Source organism: Fopius arisanus, unplaced genomic scaffold, assembly GCF_000806365.1.
Source record: "Fopius arisanus strain USDA-PBARC FA_bdor unplaced genomic scaffold, ASM80636v1 scaffold00022, whole genome shotgun sequence".
NCBI classification, from domain to species: Eukaryota; Metazoa; Arthropoda; class Insecta; order Hymenoptera; family Braconidae; genus Fopius; species Fopius arisanus.
Window position 1 is genome coordinate 166,222 of NW_011887761.1, and position 15,311 is coordinate 181,532.

The 15,311-nt window shown below is 41.5% G+C and overlaps 1 protein-coding gene across 1 annotated transcript in view; it reads right to left on the reverse strand.

The window, feature by feature from the left end:
• Window positions 1-15,311, reverse strand: part of sip1 (septin interacting protein 1) — a 34,314-nt gene that overhangs the window by 10,138 nt on the left and 8,865 nt on the right. Inside the window, exon 3 of the mRNA XM_011301404.1 lies at window positions 753-1,907. Coding sequence (XP_011299706.1) covers window positions 753-1,907 — 1,155 coding nt within the window. The remainder of the gene's footprint in view (window positions 1-752; window positions 1,908-15,311) is intronic.

The window sequence follows — 15,311 nt, forward strand, 5'->3', positions numbered from 1 at the left end:
ATTCAGTAACCGTGTACTTTTATAACCCAAAATTCAAGTTGGTGGTGTCAAATAAACTTTTTCAGTCATCATTGTATTCGTCTTCTAACTGATACGCAGATATTGTCATGATTTTCTAGGGAAAAAATGGAATTTCGCAAAAATTGAAAAAGCTGTTATTGCTGTCACCTTTATTTTCGAACTCGGTAAAGAGGATATCAGGACAATTTTTTTTCAGCGGCCATTTAATTGATTCGGATGATTTTTTTGAGTTATCGTGAAAAAAACGAATATTCGAAAAATATAAAAAATTGTCTAAACACTGCATTTTCAAAACCCTCGGGTTATACTGAGTTGACATATGACAAGGAATACGAAACTTAAAATTGATCGATTATAAAGCTTCCATTCGGAAGCAAAAAGCATAAGATAAACGGAGGAAATCCCCCATCAAGTTTTCTCCAGTATTTTCGAAGTATTGATTTGCAGTATGTGTTATGTAACTATTTGTTGCCAAAATTAGATGGTAGTCATATTTTGTTACAAACATATAGGCAAAAAATTTCATATATTTCATCAGTACGATTTTTGATAATTAGATTATCATTAAATATTTGAAAGTAGCTGTATGATACTTTTTGTGGGATTTTTACTTCTTTTCTTTGAAGGTGATTCTTTCAATAGCCATAAACTCTCCTAAAACTGCATTCTCGAAAGGAATAAAATCGCGTCAACTAATTTCTTCGCGACAAATGAGAAACGTTGTTTGTTACCTGCAAGTCCACTGCTGAACAGCTCCTCTCATTGATGGCATCCAGGCATTCCAAATAACCTGATCATATGGATTCATTTCATTTCTCGCTGACAGAGTGCTGGTACCAATCTCCAGGATATCCTTCCATTCTTTCATCAAACTCACTGGCAGGTTTGGATCCACCAAGGGATTCCAACCTGCCAGATATTCTTTCAACTTAGGCACCACTAAACTACTCGCTAGTTCTCCCAAGTCATACATCTTGTATTCTTCGTAATACCTGTCTTGAAGTTTTTTGAAGGCTTCAGCTGTTTCTTTCAACGACAATTGCGTGTTCCTGTCTATAAGTTTATCGACAATCGATAGGACATTTTCAAGAGTGTCGATAAGCTTCTCATGATGAGTAACAACCCTGGAAATGTTCTTCTTCTCGGCCTCGAGGATAACAACTCTATCTCCAAGATAACGAGTCTTTCTATCGTTTTGGATTATATCCTGTTCGCACATATCTACTAGAAGATTCAAATTGTGATGAAGCTCTGGAAGAGAAAAATTTACGGGAGATCGTTTGTCCGGCTCTGGAAGAAATTCATCTGGACGTTTTTGCCCAGCAATTGCATGGTAACCACTAAGAATTCTCTGCTCTGGGCCTGTCATGTCGATGACCTTTACTCTACTCAATTCACCTCCAACACCTGCAGATTTGATGTTTGGATGCAATTTCCCATCTTGCAATACCTGATCAACACTTCTGTATTTGTATTTAATCTTCCTCTTGGTGATGGCAGTGTCTGTTTTTCTCCACTGAGATAATTTCACTTTAAATAGTTTTTCTTCGTCATCGTCCTCGTCTTTATGTTTTTCGGGGAATTTCATTTTCTTCTCTGGACCATAGGCCCCAATCGCCCCTCGACCTCTTCGGAGGTGCACTTCGATGGGTGCGGATATTCCTTGCAGCTTTTTACCGAGACCTTTGCCAGGTTCGAACCCCATCTGGAGGAGTAGCTTTGCTCCAATTCCTTTTGTGTGTTTTCCCCAGTGGCCTATCCCGGTTTTCATGAAGGCTGGGTTCATTTGGGTTCTCTTTCGGCGAAGACCGGCGATGTCACCTTCTAAGTGTATAGATAATGACGGCCTCAATGTACCACTTTTCACAATTTCCTCTTCAGATTCGCTGTAACCAAAATAGATAATATATATATTACAAAATAAATATATACATTTTATCGGGGCCTTCAAGGTGACATCAAGTCAATTGGGAAAGTTTCCTATATAATCGGAAAATTATATGAAATTTATTATTTGCCTAATTCGCCTTGAATGGATTGTTCGTATCGAACAGAAAGTCGAATCAAAGAAATTTTTTCGATATTTACTTGATATTTTTTACAATAATGAATTATGGAACGGTCAATAAATTTCAATGCATCGTTGGTCCGTTGATTTGACTGGTTAACAACGCGGAGCAGAATAACATTAGTGGCATGTTGTCAATCAATGTGCCATAGATCGCGCCACACTAGTTTGGAACATTCCCACCCTTCCGTTTACGAAAATAGTCTCGCCGAAACGGAACACGTAAAATCAGATTCAGTATGCTACCGATCATCCAAGTGATAACAACGATGGAGAACATTCAAGGAGGAGTAAGTGGTGATATGGTAAGTCAATTTACTTCTTATCCCCATAAATCCTTCAGCTACCGAACGCTATCTAATCCACCACCCTCTCCTTCACGCTTGCTTCCTGCTTGTATGGCGTGGCTAACCTCCTTGTAGGTAACAAAATCATGGGCCAACCAGGTAGAGAAAGAGGAAGCAGCCATGGAAACGGATCTAGCCAACCTTGACCCTCCAATGGCGGAACAGCATAAGGAGCTGAACGATACGGAGGAGTCGGAACTCCTAGAAAAGCAATCGGGGTTTGTAATATTAGCCCTCCTCTCAGACAATAAGGAGGGAGATTCGCACCTCAGGGATACCAACACCCCTAATAATGAGCGAGTATCTGCCCCATCCCATTGGAATGCAAGGGCAAAATGGCATGAATTTTTATGCACGTGTTTGAACATTTTTTTTTAATTAAAAAAAAATAGAATTAAGAGGTGATGTTTTAGATTCAACAGTCATCGGTGGAAATGAAAGTGGGATGGTCGTGAACTTGAGAGAGAAAAATTTAATCGTCAACTGAAGATTAGAGGAGTCCCATAATGTTTTTGACTGTGAGGCGTTTGTGCATTTTAATTTTACATTGAGAGCGGGCAATATAGAAATGAAAAATTTGAAAATGCATGTCAAGTCAAGTCTATTAACAACATGATAATATTTACCGATTGTTTTCCAAGCAATATTTCCTCTTCAAGAAATTTATGAAGGGTACGAATTTTTTTTTCATAAAGTGCATTGAAAATAATCCCATCAGGCACAACCCCTCCAAGACCAGACGTAATCAAAATGAAAGCTCAGAGCAGCTGCCGGAAGAACGCACCACCTGAGAGGCAGATGGCACCACTGCCACAGGACCCAGAGCTACCAGCTATCGATTAACAGGCGAATCAGAAACTTGGCTTTCCAACGATAAGCAAGAGACCGGCAAGTCAGAGTACTGATTTACCGACACCAAGCATACAGGCCCCCTATCAGCACGAAAAACTATGATTCTTCCTCAAGGGAGGCCACACATACAGCGACTGCTACCGAGGAACACTCGCCGCAAACGAAGGGAAACTGCCACACAACCTGCAATTTGGCTTCGATTGTGGCAGACGAGAGTAAACTATGAAAATTTGCTCCAACTGCAGAGACAGATGGCGTGCTAGAGGCCCATATATCCCAATCTTGGGCACAAACGTGCCAAGGGAGGCCCTGCACTCTCACCGAGACCGAATCACAGACATGCTGGCAGATGTCAGACATGCAGCCGTTTTACAACTCCAAACGGCCGGAGTACTGCCCAGCAACCGAAACCAAAGGATTTCACTCCAGGCATCGATCTGCAGAAGTCATCTATCGAGCTACAGGACACTCTTGGGAATAATGTCGCTGTCTCATACTGGCTACCGAACACTCTTGTAAAACGGGTTCGCTTTCGCATTCAAGGTAAACAAGAATGCTACCTTTCACGAACTACCGAAAAATTTCAGGTAACGAACGGTACCAGAAATTAACCACAATTTGCTACCGGAAAAAGGCAGCTATTGTAAGAACTTCCAGGATCAGCTATCAACCATGGCCACATCAACCACCGAGGAAAATTACAGAAGACTTAACGAACATTATCCACTATCGGCATTCTATTGGAAATATAACGAGATATTACCTACCGTCGATAAAAAATACAGCTACCAAAAAATGGTTGACGACTCCGATAAGGAAGAGCAAAATAACGCAAGAATGAGTGAGCAGGATAGTTTCAAAATACAAACGACGGAAAGCAAATCGGGAGACAGTGGAGAGTTCAACAGAGATGCAGTGCAGAAACCAAAACGAAAATATACACGAAAACAAATACCGTCCATTACCATACAGAAAATAACTCCAGAACTGGACGCCCTCCAACGGAGTATGGCCGAACTAAGCTGAAAGCCCGAAGCACTGCGACGGCAAACACCTCCCAGTGGGGAAAAAACACCTCCTCGGAATTATTACGACATCGCGCTTCATAGAGGACTGAGTACGAAACCGTACAAAATGTTCACCGTACTGAAACGGAATATTTGTGAAATATTTTGATTTCTGGGAAAAGCTCGGAACGCGTCTGCAAATTTATCTCTCGAATAGACGACGCACTAGAAGTATTCCGGCACATTAGAGGCACTGAAATTCTAGGCGCCTCGAGAGGGCTGATTACTGGATGCGCCTGTGAATGGTACAGGAGCCACTCATTCACCACATGGACCGAATCCCGAAGAGAATTCCTCAGCCGCTTCTCAGATCCTGACTATCAGTTAGCAATAGTGATGGTAATATCTAAGCGCGCTCAGGGTGAGAAGGGGCTAATGTCAGAGATCCTGACAAAGATGACGAGCCTATCCAATTGCCTAACAGATCCATGGTCAGGAAGCCAGCAAGTGCGACGTTGCCAGAGAAATCTGTTGCCACGCTATCGTATCAACATCACCTACCGCAATAATATGACATTCGAAAAGCTGGAGAAAAAAGTCATCCGAAAAGAGCAAGTATTTTCCGAATCCAACAAATGGAGACCATCATCTAAGAATCGAAGAATCGCTATGCCCCTCACTCACCTACGCTGAGCCTCGAACTATGAAAATGTTCCAAAGAACACACCTACCTAGAATAGAGGATGACAATGAGTCTCCTCGACCTGTCGAGAGCGAGTTTGACGAGGAATCAATGGCAGAAATCTTCACTTTAAGAAAAAATTTCAAGAAAGACTACCGAGATAAACTCCGTGCAGATAGGCCAACCAAGTCGCAAAGTACCACGATGAGATTCGGGTGGACCTGCTTCAAAAAAGGACTCTTCCACAGTGACTGCAAGTGCACTGAGAAGAAAACATTCTACTTCCGTTGTGGATACCCGCAGGTACTAGCGCCTAATTGGTCACGTTGCAAAGCGGGAAATGCGCAGTGAGGCTGTCGACAAACGACGGTATGCCGAATCAGCCTCATACCGAATACGTTTACGATTCAAGCAGTTATCGATTACACGACAGTTACCGTGGGCCACCGGCACCAGCCGGCGGGGAAGGGAGAGCACAGACACTGCGCTAGAAGAGCTGAAAGCCCGAAGGCTCCTAGGGGGACCAGCTACGGGCAGAAACCAAGTACCGGAATATAAACTGTTACAGAGACGAAATTTCAGACAATTAAAGCACGGAAGACAAAAAAGAAACGCCTAGTGAAAACGTGGTCTTAAACGCCGCAAATTCTGAGGGAAGCATCAGCTTCGGACTGACGATAAACTTGGATGTCCTGACAGTGTCAGGCCTGGTTGACACCGGGGCCAATCAATCCTTTATCGACGCCAAGACAGCGGAGGAACTGAGACTTCGCGCAGCGAAAGCCTGGACAGTTAGACCGAGGCGAGTAATTTCGATGCCCTCCGCTCGGCTGGTCTCACGATAAACCGTAAAAAGAGCGAGTTTTGGGCTTTGTGGTCAACCGTTATCTGGGCTTTATGGTTGACAGCTCTGGTCTACGGTTTGACTCACAGAAAATTAGGCTAGTTATCAAATTCCCAGCCCCAAGAACTTTACGGTAACCTCGCCGATTTTTGGGTATGGCCCCATAGTACCGACACGTCGTGCTCAACTTCACCACCATTGCCGAAGCGCTAATGAAACTAACGCAGAGGACCAACCTTGGATCTGGGCAACAGAGCAAGAAACTGTGCTATCGATCCTGAAGGAACGGCTCATGACAGCATCAACGCTGGTCAGCCCGCACTTTACAGCTCCATTCGCCTTACAAACTGATGCCAGTAGTGTCGGTTTAGGAGCTGTCCTAACACCAGTCATCAGTAACGAAGAACGGGCGATAGCGTACACCAGTCGCGGGTTATCCAATTTAGAACGGAAATATACCGTTACGGAGCAGGAATGCCTGGCGGTCCTTTCGGGCATGAAGAAGTTCTGTTGCTACCTCGAAGGGTACTCGTTTATCGTAGTTACCGACCGCAGCAGTCTCCGATGGCTTCACAATTTAAAGAATTCAAAGAATAATTTAGTCGAACGGACGACTACCTAGATGGGCTCTCGATATGCCTGAGTATGACTTTAAAATCATACATTGGAAAGGTGCACTCTACTACGTCCCTACTAGAACCCGGGAAAATGAAGACCCGCTACCGGAGTCAACACTCTCTGAAGGAAAGACACCCTTAGGAGACGTGAAAAGAGTCCCAGAAAGGTTCTCGGAATGGAAAGTTATCAATGGTCGCCTCTATTTCCATTACTCTTCAAGTCTGGCCTCACTCCAGTTTAACGACTTGAATGCCTGGAAATTGGCACTCCCTCGTGAACTGAAACGCCAAGTGATGAAGGAGCACCACTCGCTACCGCAAGCTGGACACTTACGCACAGATAAGTCGTACCAGCGTATGGCCATCAAATATTATTATATATGATCACCGATAATGGGATGAACATCTAATCGAGTTCTGGTTTGCCTATAACACGGCATATCATAACAGCTCTCTACAGGCTACGCTTGCTTTTGCAAATCTGTGCAGAGAACCTGAACCCACCGTCAATATATCCACTAAAATAGCTTTGAGCCGCGAGGAACCATGGTTGGATTGAATGAAGAAGTTAAACACCCTTCAGGCAATATTCCGCCACGCCTTGGATGAGATATATTATGTGTCTGTTTGATGCCTATAACCTAAGACACAGCAAACGAGAATTCAAAGTAAGCAATCTTGTCGTCTGCCGGAGTGACGAACTCTTCAATCCAGCGAAGGATGGCTCCGCGGGCAATTTCCCCCACGTTGAAAGGACTGTAACGCAATTTTCGCGTTAATAAGATGATATTTAATAATATTGAATATTATAATTTTATTATATAATTATTTAATAACATAAGTTGATAATATTTCATTATTACTATCGGACGGAGTTACGCTTTCTGACGTACCGACTGGGTCGCTAATTCACCACGCGTCTGAAGTTCAGGCTATAGTACTGAACCTCTGCTTCCTATGAGATTCCTTTGTCGGAACATCAGGTTCTCTACTCCAGGGAACTGCTCCATGTTAGACGGGGCTGGCATTCAAATGGCCAAAAGTCTAGATCAGGCATGGGCAAAGTCGGACCCTCGGGAGCCGGGGCCTATTTTTCTTTTTTTTTTGCCGATATAGGACCCAAAGGAGATAACTCAAAATGATTTTACCATGAAAATTCTGCAAGGAAATTTTTCTCAAATAATTTGTATGAATGGATTCTTTTAACTCCATTTTTTGTATGAATCTATTTATTCTTTCAATATTCATATTGGAACAAATCCCAAATAATTGTCTGGCAGACACTCACTCCACAATTGTCAGCCAGACCACATATTTTTTATTCTGTGAACATTTTTCAATTATTTTTGCTCGATCACTCTCTACAGCTAATAATTTTTGTTTTTCTGCAGTAATTATTCATTTTCGTGGTTAGCTGGAAATCGATGAATTTTCAAATGTTTAACAGTGGGATCGATATAATGAAATAAAGTCAAAAAGTCATGAAATTGTGGAATTCAAATTTCTTGTTTTCTTGTGCTTTTTCACGGTAAAAACTCTTTTAAATTTTGAAAATACTGCTGAGGGAATGTTCAAACAGTATTAACAAAAATTAAAAAATCTTTTCAACAGTTTTTTTCAATTAATTTGCTGCCGAAATATTCAATTCAGAGTAATTTATTCAATGGAATTTTATGCGGAAGTTGATAGAGGGAAAAATGATTAATTGATATTTTTTAACAATGCATAATGCAGCAAGAAAAATATTCATATGTTTCGTTCAAAAATTCAAATTTTTGCGCGTTGACTGACGTAACGATACCCCCACTCTGACCCAAGCATCGTGGTCTCCCCCTCCAACTACCTGCACGGTACAATAGGACCCCTTCTTTTATAGTCATTGGCCTAATTGAGGTTGTGAGCTAGATGAGCCGATTGAGCGCACTTTGCCCATGCCTGGTCTAGATCAGGGCCCGGCAACCTTCAGGTAGTCGGGAGCCAGCTTATTACTAGGGTCGGGATAATCCTCTTATCCTAAGGGGTACCCAATTAGCCAACCATTGTGAGCGAATAAGTCCCAGCAGTGACGATATTGCAGCCAGCCACGTAGAGTGGCGTGCCAGTCGCATAAAAATGGCTGACCCGCTAGGATTGGCGCAAATTTTCAGTTTCAAATTTTAAATAAAAAATAGAAAAATTAAAATTTACAATGAAAAACCCTCAAGAATATATTTAGGAATTGGCTTTCGGTAATTATTATTTTCCTACCAAATAGTGCCACTCTAAATGTGAAAAATAAAAATTTGCCACGGTTATTTTTGGAAGATTCTATTATATATTATATTATATTCCTGATAGTTTTTTTTCATCCCAATTTCAATTAATCAAATGCTGGCATTTTCCGTCACGTGGTACAAGTAAAACGGTTTTACTTGGGATATTTTTCGAATATTGCCTCGTTTGTTGGTAAGCAATGACAATATCCAATAAACTGGTACGCGTTTCAAACCCTAAAACTGTCATTAGAAAAAATCAAGTTCAAAGACTTTACCTCGACATGAGCAGATTTGGAGGAGAATCCTTGGACATTATTGATCAACAAATTTTTAAAAAATTGAAAATTGAGATTTTCTAATAAAACCGTTTCATCGAAAATCTCGCGCATATTTCTCATTTATTATGGGCTATCTCAGTTCTGTGCATTGCTAGTTTCTTCTCAGAATTCTTATTTTTATATCTCTTTATTCTTATTCATTTCCTCAGCAAGGACTATCACAACTATTGCTCATAATATAATAATTAAATCGTAAAATAATTCGCGGACAAATAGTGGTATAAGACTTACACCACTATTCATCTACGAATTGTTTGCTTCATATTATTGGGTACAGTTACTGCTCCAGCTCAGGAATGGACAAGCATTTTATTTTATTTGTTTCATTGCTGCAAATATCGTCTGGAGACAAAATAATTGTCAAAGCAGATTCCTCATCATGAAAACATTGAAAAAATAATTTTTCCTCATATTGCTGCCTATTTCGAATTAAAAAAATTATATTTATAATTCAAATTGATGGAAAATCAAAATTCCCGCTCGATCGCATGGTGGCCCTCAGCCGGTGTCGGTCGAACAAGAGCTCAAGCAGAGAGAGATATCGAATTAGAGCAGGTAGTTTTGTTAAGTGGATGAGGCCCCTCTCCCAGCTCTGACTAACGAAGCTTGGGAGCCGCGTGAGCCTAATGAGCCCAGGTTGCCGGGCCCTGGTCTAGATAATGGGTTACCTGGACGGCTTAGTGGGGAACATTTGAACTTGGCGCGCCCCAGGATAACGTTACCGGCAGGGATATCCTCGCGGTGGTGATGGCAACACCGACGTGAGACATGATTAGCGTGGCTATATAGCCCGCTTTATAACTTTATCTGTCGCTATCTCTCTTCGAGCCATAGGATTGAGCTATCGGAAATGGAGTAGAAAGTATACCTATATCTATACCTCGAACTCGTGGTACGCTAGCACATATATACAGCTATCGACTTACTATCGCTATCTAATTATTGATCGCTCTCGACCCTGCCGACCCGATCCGTTATCGACCCTCCTACAGTAAGCACTTTCATCTATTATCGGAGATTTACCTTCTTAAAGAATCCCCACCCTTTCTCCATAACCTAGCATACTGAATGACCCAGTGCTCCCGCACGTGTTCCAGTTCATCCATCCGCCACCTTCACATTTCGCGGGAAATCTCCAGAGATCCCCACTGCGCTGCTAGGAAGGGAGTGACGACCTCTGATGAAGCACGTTTATGCCTCTCTGGCTAACCCCTCTTTATCGGACTCGATTGGAATATAGCAGAACTTATAGGAATGTATCGGGCCTTAGTGGAATTAATTGTCTGTCCTGTCGCGAGAATGGGCTAACCCTACCCTTCTTTGTTCTCGTCCATCCATGTTCTCGGAACTATGTGTAGAGGTGTTAACCGCGACCTCTACCAGAGCTTATGGTCTTTCCTAATTGTATCCTTAACAACTAAGCGGCACTCTGGTTTGCTGTTGTACCCACGCAGAACACAGCTGGCGCCCTACTGGTGATTACTCGGATGCTACGGAACCGGCGAAGGTAACCACTCCCCTAGCTCTCGGAACCCCCCAGGGAAAAAGTATTACAGCCTGTCAAAGAGTGGGTAACAACAAGGCTCCCGGCCTAAATGGAATCCTGAACCTGGCACTACAATCAGCTATCCGCCTAGACGCAACCGTTGTCATCGATTTGGATTATTTAGAGGGTTCTCCAGAGTAAAGTAGAGATCACTCTTCACAATGGAACATATATTTATTTATTAACTTCATTAAATGGTGTAAAAGACTTAGGAAAAGGCATTAAGCTAATTGCCACACTTATGGCGTCAGTACGTAAGTCTCAAAGTTAAGACTTGTTTTCATGGGCGATGACGACCCGTCGTTTCGTCTTGACACCTATCGACACCGTGAGAGAAGCAAACGTTTGAAGCTCAACGACACAAAGAAATACTGCTTGGTAGGGACGTTATCATCAAAAATGCCTTCAATTCAGCCCTCTGAAACAGCAATGTGAGGACGCTGGAGAAGTTCAACGTAACTTGCGTTACGGCATACTTGTGGAACATGCTTAATTATTTCACGGGAAGGTTACTCAGGTATGACACAGACTGGGCTGGGACGCTAGACGTTTCCCGTCGGTCCGGTGGCACGCGCCTCCATGGGAAGTAACTCTGGTTTTGACTCGCGATGAGATTGCTATTACCGAGCTCTCGAGTTGGGGTGGACGTTAGCTGGGTGAGAAAGGTCTCCAGATACCTGCGTCGCATGTGCCTCGAGAAGTTCGGCGCCCTGTGGGGTGAGTAAAATTCGCAGGTTATCTGTGTCTTGGCGGGGGTTGAGCCACCCCAGAAGAGAGAGTACCACGTGCGAGGGATGGTCACATCCCGCCACGAGAGTTTGGGGAATACGTCCCCCAAAAGATATCGATGACGACGCCGGAAGCGCGGCAGAAGTTAGTGATTGGACTCGTACGTTAGTGAACCTCGCCCACTCTACCGTGTCATGCTGATGCTGGCTCGGCATTGTGAGACCCGCCACCGAAAGTCCGCGAAGTTGACGAAATTCCTTCGCGGCTGGTTTTCCGTCAGGTTTTCCAGAAAAACCTGGCTGGCGCCCAATCGTGAACGATACAGACGGCAGCCAGAATAGTTCGAGGAATATCCTGGGGTGTTGACCCGGGAAAAATACTCTTACAAACGTCATATACAAAAAATATATATCCATACTGATTGAATCGGCAATAATGAGTCATCATGGAATGTCCTGGAGGAATAACATCATCGATGAATCATCATGGAATGTTGATGAAATCATCGAATGATGGTTGAAGCCAAGTCCAGTGGAAGATAGGCTGCGATAAAAGTTTTAATTTAAAATCACTTCACCCCAAAAAATATCCTTTTTCAGTAAGTTTATACTCCTAATGGATAGTTGATCAACAATAATAATATTGAAGGAAGCAAACAGTAATAGACTCAAAATATTTATAAAAGATAGCTGGGTGTGCTCTCGCCCCAGTTGTTAGACAAACTGAGTGATCTTCACTTCCTAGTGGAAGGCACTAATGTAGTATTCGTCATTTGTTTGTTGAATGATCGCAGGCAACGTCGCCCAGGTACGAAATACATTCTCGAAAAGTTTATACTATGGCTCATATTCCGATGGTTCCCGTACAGCAGAGGTGAGCAATCTCAGCTCTTGGAGGTACTAGAGTAGCGCCCGACCTGTATTGGGCCAAATTGTCCCAAGCTATAAAGTTTATGGGTGCACCCCCTTCGAGCCCATGATGCCTTGCGCGTAGGCACGAGTAGTCGGAATATTCGGCAGAAGCTTGTTGGAGGGAAAATAAAATAGAAAAATTTTCTATTTTTCTAAGCGAAATATTCTTTCAATTTCTGTTTTTTTTGTTTTTTGTTTTTATGCCTTTGATTGATTATTGGTTGTTTTTAATCGACTTTATTTAAGAAAAATCGTACTTTTGATAGATTCCTTAAAGAGGACATATTTTTTGGAAAAAAATGATTAAGTATTATCATGTTGTTAATAGACCTGACTTTTCAAACTTTCAATTTCCATATTTCCTTGATATGCTCTCGATGCCAAATTAAAATACACAAGCTTCTCAAAATCAAAAATGTTATCAGCGTTTTTTAATCTTTAATTAACGATGTAATTTTTCTCTCTCAAGTTCACGAGCATCTCACTTTCATTTTCACCGATCAATGTTGAATCTAAACCATCATCTTTTAATTCCGTTTTTTTTAAATTAAATAGAAAAACACAGGCATAAAAATTCAAACCATTTTGCTATCACATTTCAATCACGCGCATGCGCCATCTCTCGATGTTACCCCTACCACACAAATATACGACAACCCTTGTAATCACGTCAGGTCCTTTATAATGGGAACCTTAATAATTTTATGGCTACAGCTGCGAGCCTACCTGAGGTTGCCCACCTCCGCCTTACAGTGTGGTCTTTGTTCTATGCTGAATGATTGTCATATGCCGTTTTGGAAAATTTCCCTCACACTAGCCGCCACCACTTAAATTCGCACTGGATAAAAAATTACGAATACGATCGATATGTTTATACAAATATATTTTGTACACAACGCTATGGGGCCAAAATGGCTTGAAAAAAATGACCAAAATTAGCCCCCATACCCATAGACATTAATATCCGAATGGAAATTATGTCAGACGGGCCTGAGGTTCGATTAGGACTTGATCTGGCGGTGGTTAGTTTCAACTGATCAGGCAGCACTTGATAAGAGACTGATCACTCTTCGATTTACTCAAACTGAATCGTACTACACTGACGGGGTTCTGATATGGTGAGCTTGATTTGAATCTGGGGTTCATTTATCTGTAATCATTCTGATCAAGTTCGGATCAGGTGGGCCTAAAGTTGAACCGACTTCGTCTGCCTGCAACTGTTCGGATCAGATGCTAATCAGATCGAGCTGACCTGAAGTTGTGGGGTCCCAGCAATTATTCTGATCAAGTTCGAATCAGGTGAACTTGAACTGATTGTTTAATTATTAACTTATTTTTGTTATTATTATTATTATTAAGAGTTCAATAGATGAAATTTGAAATGAGTAAATTTTTGCGCCTTAAAGTGTATATCCCCAATATACATCATATAAGCAAAACAGAGTTCACTCAATAATAATAACGCAATAGTCCAGTGGTTAGGGCATCGCCCTCCGCACCTCATTAAATTAATATGGAATATGGCCCAGGCGAAAAAAATCATAATATCTGATGGGAAAGAATTCTCAAATAAAACTTTTAAAGCAATAAATGGCCTTCAACACGGCGCATTAAATTGACCATTACTATTCAACATTTATACCTAGGATCTCTTGAAATTATATGGACTGAACAATGATCCAGAAAAAAAGGCGGCTGCATTAGCAGATGATCTCCTTATATACATCTCAGATAAAAAAGTTCAGTACTTAACAAATCATTACAAAATCTCTTTTAAAATTTTTCAAAAATTAGTGATTACTATCGCTCATGGAAACTAAAGATTAACACAACAAAATGTGAAGCAATGCTACTACAACCAACACTTAAAGATGTGCATAATAATGTCAGGAGAAACTGGAAACTATTTAAACTGAAAGAAAAAAGAATTAGATGTACTTGTTCCCCACAAATACAATGTAAGATATCTAGAAGTATTTGTAGACTACCAATTAAAAGTCACTGAACATTTGGTGGGCAAACGTTTGGTGGGTTGAGGACGTTCGAGAGACACAAATCCTGATTCTCGTGACGTTTGAAATTTTAATGGTCGTCAAGGATATCTATTGAGTTTTCGGGTCTTGGGGTGAGCGTGGTGGCCGTTTCTTTTGTAGGTTTTTAAATCATTTTGTCTTCTGCAGAGATTCTATATTTTCTTTATTGATGGTCTGAAAATCCGAGCCCTACAGGACTGTTAGTTGGAAATTCGCATTATAAAATCTCTGACCATTTTGATTAGTAAATTTTTGGCTCTCTCTCTCTCTTTCTGGGATTAATTATTGATTTTGTATTTGATTATGATTTTTTTAAAATAATTTTATTATTCATGTAATTATTTGACAGAATTATTTCCTTGAACTGTTCGAGTTTCGCGACTTTCAGAATTTTGTCAGCGTCGTGAATTTTGATTATTTTCTCACCATTGGATTTATTTATTTATATCATCACTATAATATACCACGTCCTTAGAGCGAGTAATATCACAGGAGCTATAACTTGCTCACCTTATCTCAATTGTTTAAACCCAATGAATTGCACAAAAATTAAATTCAGCACTGAAATGCCAAGCAGAGACAGAGACGTAAAATTCAACAATATCAATAAATACTGGTGGAGATTCACTCTTCTCGTTGACGGTTAGTCATCACCAATCGATAATTCTTGAAATGGATAACAGTAAATTGTTTTTACCATCAGGACTCGAGCCTGCGCAGGTAGCTTTGGTCATAGGGCCAGCATCACTGATCTCTATATAACTGGATAGACTATCCCTATGCCCCCACTACGCCGACACTGAGGCAGTACTGTAGGACAAGCAGCGCCTCAGAATAGTAGTTCGAGTACTACAGTGCCCTTGACTGCGCATGAGCATCACCCAATGGAGGATGATCACCACTGATCTCTATATAGAGTTATATAGAGATCAGTGGTGATCACGGATAAACATGCTTCTCCCCTTCCACTGAAAACTGCGCTGAGCATGCGCACTTGATAGAACTTTAGTTCCCGGACTACTATTCGGAGGCGCTGATTGACTTTCAAATCGGCCTCACCA